The sequence below is a fragment of the Panthera leo genome, chromosome C1 (genome assembly GCF_018350215.1).
Source record: "Panthera leo isolate Ple1 chromosome C1, P.leo_Ple1_pat1.1, whole genome shotgun sequence".
NCBI classification, from domain to species: domain Eukaryota; kingdom Metazoa; phylum Chordata; class Mammalia; order Carnivora; family Felidae; genus Panthera; species Panthera leo.
In genome coordinates this window covers 157,467,637-157,480,309 of record NC_056686.1, presented here as the reverse complement: position 1 = coordinate 157,480,309, position 12,673 = coordinate 157,467,637, and the positions used below count along the sequence as shown (strand labels likewise).

The following is a 12,673-nucleotide window of genomic DNA, read 5'->3' as shown; positions in this document are numbered from 1 at the left end:
TTGAGATATCCTGAATAAAACTCCCTTAACTTTGTTTAACCCCAATATTTCTTCAACAAATTATAACCACAGAATTCTCTTGATGAGTAATCTATAGCCAGGTCATACTCTTTCCTCTTTGAAAACCCCTTCCCAAACACCAAAATATAACTGACCCTGTTCTTCCTAATCTCCCAAACATTGAAATATGGCTGTTTCATTCTCATACAGCTTCAGTGTGCAAAGCTAATCTGATAATTTCACGTCAGGCTACTTACAGTGAAATGGATTAAATGTGCTAATCTTTTGGGGTATTTATAGTTTGATGTGTTTTTTTTTTTTTTTTAACGTTTATTTATTTTTGAGAGAGAGACAGAGTGCGAGTTCGGGAGGGGCAGAGAGAGTCGGAGACACAGAATCCAAAGCAGGCTCCAGGGCCCGAGCTCTCAGCACAGAGCCCAATGCAGGGCTTGAACTCACAAGCTGTGAGATCATGACCTGAGCTGAAGTCAGACACCTAACCGACGGAGCCACCCAGGCACCCTGGGGTATTTATAGTTTTAACATGAGTCTCCTGAACTTTGTAATGCCTTAATTTGGTCATTTTCAAACTGCTGGGAAGGAAGGGATGGAGATGGCTAGAAGACAGGAATCCCCTTCTCTTTTCTACCTTCTTATTAATCAGCAGCTCTGCACACTCCTGTAAAATGCCATTTTCTGGGGAATTGTTTCTGAGATGTATACAAATACAGTTATTTTTATTAATAGGAAGATTTCAGGCACTATGATGGAGACTTCTGGCAGGGAGGTGTTTTGCCCTCTCTACTCTGAAGTGCTAGTATATGATTCTATACTTAATGAGCGCTCAATGAATTAAAAAATGGTCTATTACCCGTAGTCTTTGTTTGGACTGGTGGATGGACTGTCACATAAGAGTTCCTGCCAGTCTGTATGAGAACAACTAAACCTTCTCAGGGCTTCCTTAAGTTAATTCAGGTTTGTCAGGATCTAGCCATCTAGAGATTATTATTCCACCCTCAAAAGCACAAACTAAGACTTCTTATTTGCTGCGAAATCTTCACACCTCACTCTCACTTGGGCCTGGCTGACACTAGGAAGCATTTCATAAATGTGATCTAAGCAGTCTTTCAAGGATGGGTCCTTGCCACTGACAGGATGTGCCTATAGGTTGCTGGTTATGACAGGTTCCCTTCACAGGGAAGAAAGGCCCACAATTAAACCTGCTGTTCACATACCACTCCAGAGCAGACCAGAAGAAAGACCCAAAGAGCAAGTGGCCACTTGAAAGGCTGCAGTGTTGGGGAGCCTGGGTGGCTCAGTCGGTTAAGCGTCCGACTTCGACTCAGGTCATGATCTCACGTTTCATGGGTTCGAGCCCTGCGTCGGGCTCTGTGCTGACAGCTCAGAGCCTGGAGTCTGCTTCGGATTCTGTGTCTCCCTCTCCCTGCCCCTTCCCTGCTCATGTTCTCTCTCTCTCTGTCTCTCAAAAATAAACATTAAAAATTAAAAAAAAAAAAAAAAAAGAAAGGCTGCAGTGAGCATGTTCTGCCAATAAGGGTTACTGTTCAGTCTCTAGGATTTACTGCTCCTCCTTATCTGTTCTGCTAAGGGTTACTGTTCCTTCTCTAGGATTTACTGATCCTTCTTACCTGAATGAGGTCTGCTCCTTTCCCCCCCACTTACTCTTCTCTTGAATAAGAGGTTTATGACCCATCTTCTTAAACCTCCTTTCCCTTAAAAAGCCTTTTCAGATATACTAAGCTGCCTACTCATCCCCCATTTTTTTTCTTAAACAACAGTAGTGACGCTTATAAGGCCTGGTCACTGGACTTGGCTCCATTATAGCTATATGAAGCCTGGGACTTTTCAAAGTTCAAGCCTTTGGGATTTGGTTTGGGGTGGGAAGGACTCTAGAGTCCAACTCTGGCTACTCCTCAGACATCTCACATGATTCTTCAGTGCTTAACCTACAAATAAACTTCACAATACAGCCCTAAATTTGTACTCCATATGTTCATCTCCAGGTGTCAGTCTTGGGACATTGTGAGTTACTCTTGGAGTTCTTAAAAGGAAGCATGGCTCCAGATAGCAAAGCTATGACATACTTATTCTTTTCGTGGGGAGGCAGATTCAAAAGTCAGAACTATCCCATGCTCCTTACAGACAGGAATCCTGGAGTTTTAATAGTTATGTTGGAGAAAGCTGATTTCAAAACTGGGATTTATTTAAGGACCTGTATTCCCCAGGCTGCAGGTTTCATACCTATTCTTTCTTCTCTTTAAGTCTGACAAAAGTCTTATGTAGATTTAACTCTTTCACTTTCACAATTATATTTACACATAATGCTGTCTCACATCTTATTCTCCAGCTGATATGACTTATCATTTGTAAATCAAATCAGAAATATAAAAAAATATTAGGAAATATACTCACCTCTATCCCCATTATTTCCTTTGGTGTCTTCAATTGAATCTAAACAATCAATAAGGGCTTCTCCAGGTCTTGTTTTCATTTGTCTAAGATAAATATCAAGGCTTTAATTTTATAGCTACAACTATACCCACTTACAATCTAGTTAGAGACAGAAGAGACATATGCAGATAAAACAGCCAACAGTATAAATGATACAGTACCAAATACTCGTGCATTTGAAAATAAGGTCTTAAGAACTTCTAGAACCTGGAGACTAGTGGGGCCTGGAGTGACCAGGGACATGCAAAGAAGTCAGAACTAGAATGAGAGGTAGGATTTGGAGAAATAAGAGAGGGAGAGAGTCCATGATTAAAGACCAGAAATAAAAAAATGATGAGGGAATGTGGGAAGATCGATCTGGCTGGAGAAGATCTATGTTAAGAGGTAGTGAAAAATGCATGCCACTACTTTTGAATGCTAGTCGGATAGATATGAGCCTTGTCCTGTGGATGACGGAAAACCTTCAGAGGTTTCTGAGTAGAGGAAAGGAGGTCAGGCAGTTATGGAAGGAACAAGCTAAAGCAAAGCATCGTTAGGACTTGGTAAACAATTAGATACAGGGAATAAAAGGAAATAGAGTGGAGAAGTTCGCTAACTGACAGAATGCATCTAGAGTGTTCAAAAACAAAAACCTAGCAGAGTATGTGGTACACCCTAACACATTCTCCATAGCGCTGGCTTAATTACCTATTGAAAATGCAAACATGATCATATATCTTCCCTGCTATCTTCCACATCATCCTACTGCCTAGAAAATGAAGTCCCAAATCCTCAGCTAAACATTTTATAGTCTGGCTACTCTACCTTTCTGATTGTTCCTCCATCCTCTACCTGCCAATTCTGCCTTCTAGCCAATGACGTTTGTACTTCCAAGACTCTGCTCCTAATGTTTTATTCTTTTTTTTTTTTTTTTTTTTTTCTGGAATACTCTCTTTCTGTCTACCTGATAAGGTCCTGCCCAACCTTCAGGGCTGAACTCAAATATTATTTCTTCTTTAACGTCTTCCCTAAGCAGAATGAACTATTCTGTATTCAGGATGGCACTTACCACGTTAAAAAAAAAAAAAAAAAAAAAAAAAAAAGTTGTCTATGTGTATCTCCTGCACTAAAATGGGGGTGTGGGTATCATTATCCCTAGCTATCAGCACAGTAAATAGCACATAGTAAGTATTTGATAAATATTTAATAAAGTGGAAATGTTCATGAAATGGACCTTTGTTTGGATTAAGAACCCTCCAAGAATAATAGAAAGTCATAGGATGTGAGCAATATGTAACTGTCGTTTATAATTTTATAAATTCCCTTCCCTCACAAGTTCTTAAAGGATCTAAGACCATGTTAGAATTAGAAGTTAATATTTCGTTGGCTATCCAAGGTTTTGTTCATGATAAGGAATCATAAGAAGTGGCTAAGAAGCTTCATTCATATCATTAACCCAAGAACCTCAGCTTTACTGTTTTCCAACAGTTAATATCCCAATGGGCATTTTCCCTGGGGACTTTGGGCAGGCAGATACTATTTTCTCTTTAAGGCATGGAATTTAAAACAACCCAAGGTTTCTGTTGAGAGGTTCCAAAAGGTAGCTCCTTTTTCCTATTGGTGATTTAAATGAACAATAAGATGGAAACTTATCATGGAAATAAAGTTTGCGTGGTTAGGAATTTTGGAAAATGCTTATTCCCACCTCCCTTGTTTTACAGACGAAGAGGCTCAAGCTCAGAACGGTGAAGTCTAAGGGCCCACAATGTGTGTCGATATTCCAGGCTTAGTTTTAGAACCCTGGGCTCCCGAGTCCCTGCCGAACGTTCTTCCACCACACGAAACTGGCACCCCAAGCTCACTTGGGTATACCGGACGCCCAAGCCCTGGATGGTCCTGGACGTATTTGGGCTCAGCTTTCTGATAGGTGCCCGGGGTCAGGACGCGGCCACGGATCGCACAGGACTGAACCACTGTAATTCACATGCATTCCCGCAGTGGCCGAGCCAGCCCGGGGTCTCCCCGGGAGCGGACCACAGGCGCAAACCTCCTCCCGCTCTCGCGAGGCCCGTGAGCTGTTGGGGCGCAGGCTCCTCCTGAAACCTCGCTGCGGCGCCCTCTACAGGCCCCGGGAGCGACTCACTGCGAGGAGACGTCGAAGCGGACATCCCGGTCCTCCCAAAGCGCGTCCAGCACCGACATGGTGACCGAGGCCCAACGCTGGCACTCTCGGCAGCAGCGGAGGCCGAGTGGCGTCTCACTGGTTCCAAGGCAACGGGTCGCCTGTGTCACGACGTCTACGGCGGGCGCCGAGAGCCAAGCTTCCTGAGGTAGGGTGCGCGCTTTCCCGGGCCTGTCGCGTCACTAAGCGGATTTGTGGCTCCAGGCGAGATGGGGGAGGTTCAAAGAAACCAAGCTGGCTCCGGCCCAGGAGTGTGTGCTTGACCTCTGACTGACTTTCCTAGCCTCCAAACACACATCCTTAAGCCATTCCACCACCTTCCCCCATTTTGCTACAGTCAAGAAATTTAGACTTAAAACTTAATTCTTTACCTGGCCCCGCCGGATCAGGTCCCGCACACCTGTCCGATCTTTTGCTACCCTCTCCTAATGCCTACCTTCCAGGGAGGCAGGGCTCCCTTTCCCTGCCTGGAACTCTCTTTCCCCAGATTTCTGCATGGTCTGCCCCCTGTCACTTAAGTCTCAGCTCAAACGTCAACTGAGGCGGTCCCTGATCTGTCACTGTACCCTGAGCACCCAGAGGACAAGACCTGATCTATCTAGTTCACTTTGAACAGTGCCTGGCACAGAGTAGGCACTCAATGAAAACTTTTTGAATGATTCAAACGCCTTCCTTTCCTCAACTTATGACAATTCTTTAATTCAGTGGTTTTCAAAGCGTGATCTGGAGATCCCCAGAGTTCCTTAAGATCCTTTCAGGGCACCCACAAGGTCAAAGTATATGCAGGATAACAGGAAGACCTTATTTGCCATTGTGACTCTTATTTATTCTTTGGATGTACAGTGGTGTTTTCCAGAGGTATGGGAATCTAGCTGTCTTCTATGAAACCAAACATTACAAAAAAAATTTGCAAACTTGCAAATTTGCAAAAATGTAAAACAATGCTACTCTTCTCATATTTGTGGATAATATAATTATTTTTTTAAAATGTTATGTACGTTGACATACAATGAGCTTATTACTTTTTAATGAGTCAGTAAATGAATTTTTAAATGTGTCATTAAATATCAATAGATATAACCCATATAAACAAAAGCTTTTTCAGCTGCTCAATAATCATTATTGTTTTTAAGAGTATAAAGGGGTCCTGAAATCAAAGGTTTGATAACTACAGCTTTAAATGATCTAGAGCTCCTCTGTATTAGGCTCTGTGCCAAATACTAGAGACATGGAAGACTATAGGAGTTTTCCTCACGTTGAAGAAACTAATGGAGACATTGGAACATATGGTGGACATAAACTAAGGTGGCCCCCAGTGAGTCATATTCTTATATAATCCTTTCTCCTTAGAAGTGGGCATAACCTGTGACTTGCTTCTAGCCAACAGAATATGGCAAAGGTGATGGGATGTAAAAGTGATGGTATATCATTCCCATGATTATGTGGTTATGTAAGACTTGGTTTTAGCTGATGGGAGCAAGACTCTCTTGCTTGCCTTAAAGAAGCCAGCTGGTATGATATGGCCTTGAGGGACAGCAGCTTCAATCATATAAGTGCAAGGAAAGGGAATTTACCAACAACCTAATGAGTTTGGAAGCAGATCTTTCCCTAGTAAAACTTCTGATAAGGCCTTTGCTCCAAAAAGTGTCTGGATTGCAGCCTGGCATGACTGACTATAAGCAGAAAACCTGGATAAGCCATGCTTGGAGTTCTGATCTATAGAAACAGGTAGATTATAAATGTCTGTTGTTTTAAGCTGCTGAATTGGTGGTAATTTGTTATGTGGAACAATAGAGAACTAATACAGGTTGTGGAATCAAGGGTGGTGCTACTCTAACAAATAGCAGAGGCTAAGACCAGCAAAATTCTGTTAGGAAGCAGGCTGATTACTCACTTGCAAATATATGCTACCTTTCATGAAAAGGCAAGGATAGAAGTTTTGAACTGGAATATCTCTGTTTGCCTGTGCCTGCCTGGCCCAGCATTTTATGATGGGAGTGTTGGGGACAGACACCTGGTCTCTTTAGTTTCCCAGGTCTGCCAAGAGGAATTGTGCTTCAATGAACTGTACTTAATGGATTATACACAGGAGCATCATTTGCATCACATATAGATGATTTAGATGATGAGATCATGGGTTTTAAGCTGAGGGTGTAATAGTCTGAGAAGGGAACCTTGGGAGGGAGCACTTTTTTTTTTTCCTTTGGGAGGAGCATGAATTGTTGAGTGCCAGAGGGCAGACTGTAAGCAGAATTCTAAATGGCCCCTAAAATACCTGTCCTCCTTCTATGCATACCTTATCTAATCCCCTTCCCTTGAGCATGGAAGAATCTATGAATATGATAGGATATCAGCCCTGTGATGAAATTACGTTACATGGCAAAGATGAGATTTTTGCAGATATTTAATGTCCCTTGAATTCATCAAAAATGGAGACTCTCCGTGGTGGGCCTGACCTTATCAGATGAGCCCTTAAAGGAGATATTCTTTTCTGCTGGTTTTGATGAAATGGTAGCCAAGTTTGTGAGAAAACCACACAGCTAGGAGCTGAGGGCAGCCTCTAGGAGATGAGAGCCAGCGAGAAAACAAATTCCAGCCATCGAACCACGAAGAAATAAATTCTGCCAACAGCCTGAATGAGCCTGGAAGAGAACCCCAAGCCTCAGATGGGATCTTAGTGAGATGATTCAGTCATCTCACTGACACCTCGATTTTAGGTGAGACCCTAAGCAATGAAGTCAGCCCAGACTCCTGACTCACGGAAACTGTGAGACAAATAAATTTGTATTGTTTTAAATTTCTAAGATTGTGAACTTATTGTAAAGCAATATTCAATTAATACACTGACATCACAATAGGACTTTCATAATGAAGACTGAAATGAAGACCTACTTTTCAATGTGCTTATAACTGGAGATTCATATTCTTTGTTTCCCAGACTTTCTTTTCCTCCTGTCTTTGTAAGGAAAGTTTTTTATGTGTATATGTTTTTACTTTTTAAATATATTGTACCAAAGTATAATTTACATTAAAAATGCATCTATTTTATTTAGGTGTGCTCTTTGATGAATTTTGACAAGTATATGCATCGATGTAATCACTCCCATAATGAAGCTATAGAACATTTCTGTCCCCCCAAAAAGTTTCCTTGTGCCCTTTTGCAGTCAACTCCAGGTCCTAGGACATCACTTGTTTGCTTTCTTTTACTGTAGATTGTTTTCTTTTTCATTATTTTACTGTGGTAAAGTAATTATAAAATTTGCCATACTGTATACTAATTTTGAATGTTCTAGAATTTTATATAAATGGCATAATAAATTATATGTACTATATAAGAGTACTATATACACTTTTCCTGTATCTGGTTTCATTTATTTGGCATAATGTTTTTTTTTTTTCTTTTTCAAGTTTTTATTTAAATTCCAGTTTGTTAACATACAGTGTAATATTAGTTTCAGGTGTAGAGTTTAGTGGTTCATCATATGCAACACCCAGTATTTGGCATAATGTTTTGAAGTTCATCCATATTGTTACATGTATCAATAGTCTGTTCCTTTCTAGTGCTAAAATCACATTTTTTATTTATTTAAATTTTTTTAATGTTTTATCTATTTTTAAGACAGAGAGAGACAGAGCATGAGTGGGGATGGGATAGAGAGAGAGGGAGACACAGAATCTGAAGCAGGCTCCAGGCTCTGAGCTGTCAGCACAGAGCCCAATGTGGGGCTTGAACTCATGAACTGTGAGATCATGACCTGAAGTTAACCTGAAGTTAACTGAAGTCGAACACTTAACCAATTGAGCCACCCAGGTGCCCCTAATATCACATTTTTTAGATATGTTGCACTTTGTTTTGCCTTTGGACATGTGGGTCCTTTTCAGTTTTTGTCATTAACAAAATTGCCAAGAACATTCATGCACAAGCCTTTTTGTGGATGTAAGTTTTCATTTCTTTTGGGTAAATATACCTAGGAGTGGATTTTCTGGGTTATATGATAGTTGTATGTTTAACTTTTTAAAAAACTGCTAACTGTTTTCCAGAACAGTTATGTCACTTTACATTGCCACCAACAATGTATCTCTGTTACTTGTCAATCTTTTTAACTTTAGCCATTCTAGTGGGTATATAGCATCTCATTGTGGTTTTAACTTGTATTTCTGTAATGACTAATAGTATTGAGCATCTTTTCATGTGCTTACCAGCCACTTGTAAATATTTCTTGTAAACTGTCATTTCACAGTTTTTAATGTGGTTGTTTGTTTTCTTATAACTGAATTTTGTAAGAGTAAAGTCCTTTGTTACGTAAGTATGTTGTGAATATTTTCTCTCAGTCTCTGGCTTGCCTTTTCATTTCTTAATGTTACCTTTCAAAGAACAGAAGTTTTTAGTTTTTAATGTTAATGAGATTTAATTGATGACTTTTTTCTTTTCTATTTTATGGTTTTTTGTGTCCTCTCTGAGAAATCTTTCCTAGCCCAAGATCACAAAGATTTTTTTCTGTTTTCTTCTAGAAGTCTTATAGTTTTGGATTTTCATTTAAGTTTATGGTCTGGTTTAGGTTAATTTTTATATCTAGTGTGAGGAAAAGTTCCCCAGGAGGTTCCTTTATTTTGTACATGGATATTCAGTTGTTCTAGCACCATTTGTTGAACTACTCTTGCCTGCTCATGTCTTTCAAGAACACCTATTTTAATATAAAGTTGCATGTCAGTTATACTTCTTAAAAAAAAAAAAGCGTACCTGTTGAAATTTATATCTAAAAGCAAAGTTAAGGGCTTGAGGGGGGAAATGGCTGATGACCTTAGAGCCTAGTGCAAGCCAATGCGTAGCATGGGTAGCAAAGAAGCAGAGTAAAGTCAAAACAAGAATAAAAATTAGTCATTACCTTTATGTCACTGAGTCATTGCTTCTTCTCTCTACTCCACTCATCTCCTTTTTAAAATGATCACTTTTATTAATGTTCAGAGTTCATGGGTAATGATAATCTTTCCTTCAAGGTGTCAGCTTCTACTTTTTATATGTGTTCATAATATGTTGGATACCCCAGTGCTTGGTATTCTTCCTGCCAAGAAGATACATCTTACTAGGAAGACATTCAGTAAGCCAAAGTATATTTTATAATCTTAATATTTATTTATTTATTTATTTATTAAAAAATTTTTTTTAAGTTTAGTTTCAGAGAGAGAGAGAGCATGAGTAGGCTAGGGGCAGAGAGGGAGAGAGTGAGGGAGAGAGAGAGGGAGAGACAATTCCAAGCAGACTCCACACTGTCAGCACAGAGCCTGGTGTGACACTCAAACTCACTAACTGTAAGATCAGGACCTGAGCCGAGATCAAGAGTCAGATGTTTAACCAACTGAGCCACCCAGGCTCATAACCTTAATATTTAAAAAATCTAAGATCTAGAATTTATATAACATAAAATATGCATTAGTGCAAATATTTTACTCTGTTCAATTAGATGTCAATCAATATTGATTGAAACATATTTCTATCTTAAAATTATTGCACTTAGAAACAACTTTTCAAGTCCAACTACTAGAGAATGGCTACTAAACAAAAAGACTTCAGAGAAAGAAGTAATTATATTTGTGCTTTTCCAAGTGTTTGATCCGTTTCTTAACTCTGAAATATGCCTTAGCTTCTATGTGAAGACAGTCATTAAATACATGTCACAAGTTCCTGAGTAGCATTTATTACAGGCTGTTTTTTAACATTAATTAATGAGCTAATTAATATTTGGGAGAGAGGGAGAGCATGTGCGAGCAGGGGAGGGGCAGAGAGAGAGAGAGAAAGAGACAGAGAAAGAGAATCCCAAGCAGACTCTATGCTGTCAGTGTGGAGCCTGATGTGGGGCTCAATCCCACAACTGTGAGATCATGACCTAAGCTGGAATCAAGAGTCAGACGCATAATTGACTGAGCCACCCAGGCACCCTACAAGCTGTTTTAAAATGTAAAAGAGCTACTAGATGGTTTTAATGTTGCTATAAAAATTTTTATTTTAGGGGCGCCTGGGTGGCTCAGTCGGTTAAGCGTCCGACTTCGGCTCGGGTCACGATCTCGCGGTATGTGAGTTCGAGCCCCGCATCGGGCTCTGTGCTGACTGCTCAGAGCCTGGAGCCCGTTTCAGATTCTGTGTCTCCCTCTCTCTCTGACCCTCCCCCGTTCGTGCTCTGTCTCTCTCTGTCTCAGAAATAAATAAATGTTAAAAAAAAAAATTTTTAAAAAAATTTTTATTTTGAATTAATCTGTACACTGAAAAAGTTAAATTTATGTAATCCTTTGTTCTTTTGCTGAACAAAGATTTTCTTACTGTAAAGAAGTTGTGGGGGCGCCTGGGTGGCTCAGTCGGTTAAGCGGCCGACTTCAGCTCAGCTCATGATCTCGCGGTCCGTGGGTTCGAGCCCCGCGTCGGGCTCTGTGCTGACAGCTCAGAGCCTGGAGCCTGTTTCAGATTCTGTGTCTCCCTCTCTCTGATCCTCCCCCGTACATGCTCTGTCTCTCTGTCTCAAAAATAAATAAATGTTAAAAAAAAAAAGTTTTAAAAGAAGTTGTGGAATCCATTTAAGGATTTTAAGCTTATGCAAAATAAAATGAAACATTATGGTTTATTTTCAAAGTCTTCTATGAGATGTATTCCTGGACATCATAGAGGATGCATTAAGAAATGATGTTTTCTTACATTACTGAAAAGGAATGTGCTGCTTAGCACCTGGGTGAAACACAAAAATTCTCTATTTGTGAATATTCATCAGCAATTAACATATGTTGTTAAGAACAGTCTGCTATGCTTAAAAACTTGTTCATTTTTTTTTGATGTACCACATCCAAAGTAGATGTATTTCTTGATCAGGTAGATTGAGTTGAGTTTAGTGTAAAAGGCTGGCAGTAGATTATGCAGAGGAGGTGAATCTCAGCCTTAATGGGGACAGGAAAGGGTAGGGTAGGGAAGAGAGGAAAGCTATGGACTCCTCACCTCATGTCTTCTTATGTAGTTTTCTTGGTAATAGCTATAGCCCCTCTGTTTGGATGCTACTAGTAGTAGGAAGTATCAGGCCCCTTCTCTTCCCCAATGTTAACAGCCTCATTGACCTCCAGTCTGGTCAAACTGGAAACAAACCAATGACTCCGAAGTGAATCACCCTAGTTCCAGTCATCATACTTCAATGTGTTTTCCCTAAGCTGTAAAAGGATGCATTCTCTTTATCATTATCATTATCAAGCCAGATTACCCCAGAATTCTAGCATTACATCTCACTATTTACCAATGGCCAGGAATTCTGAACTATTGAACTGATTCCCACTGTGTATCTGTGCTTTTCTTTCTGCCATTCCCTGCCTGGGCACACCATCCTCCCCAATCTAAACCTATCATATATCAAGTTATACTCCAAAATTAATATTTATATTACCACAACCTCCACTAAATACTGGGCATGCCACTATATATTGACCATTGTTGCCAAAATGATAGACGTTTCTGTGGCAGCCACCTTTCCAAAACTAAGTATAGTCATTTATATCCATACTGTCGTGCAAGTGTATTACACACATTGCAAGGCCTTGATCTAAGTTGATAAACATCATAACCCCTGTGTATCTTCTGTATAAAAAAAACAAGGAAAATGTCTATAATTATTTATATTTCAATATTAATCATTTTTATAAAACATTTTACAAACATTTTTAACTCACACCTCCAAGTAGATTTACTGTGCTGCCCAAAGTTATTTTAATAGCATGCCATTAATAGTACATAGTAACGCAGTTAGAAGGTTATTATTTTATTTTACAATATGATTTGTACACTCAAATTGAGCTTCAGTGCTCAATGAGCTGATAAAATAGCAATTCCTCACAGCATTAAGCATAAACATTATGAATGGAATGGGTTTCATCGTTATTGTTCTTTCATGTAAATCCAAAACACAAAAACAATCTGATGACGTTGGAGCCATTTACAGTACATTAACCATCAGGCTAATTTTAAAGATTAAAGGGGTTACAGAAAGAAGAAAAACGTTATTGTCTATTTCT

The 12,673-nt window shown here is 39.7% G+C and overlaps 1 protein-coding gene across 5 annotated transcripts in view; it reads right to left on the bottom strand.

Annotated features, from left to right (window-relative positions):
* Positions 1-4,745, bottom strand: part of BBS5 (Bardet-Biedl syndrome 5) — a 41,632-nt gene extending 36,887 nt beyond the window's left edge. Inside the window, exons 1-2 of one of the 5 annotated variants that reach the window (XM_042949043.1) lie at positions 4,595-4,745; positions 2,434-2,516 (exon numbers count right to left, since the gene is read on the bottom strand). In XM_042949043.1, coding sequence (XP_042804977.1) covers positions 2,434-2,516; positions 4,595-4,653 — 142 coding nt within the window. In that variant the 5' untranslated portion in view covers positions 4,654-4,745. The other 4 variants (XM_042949040.1, XM_042949044.1, XM_042949041.1 and 1 more) reach the window with 4 other exon arrangements.
* Positions 4,746-12,673: the final 7,928 nt, after the last annotated feature.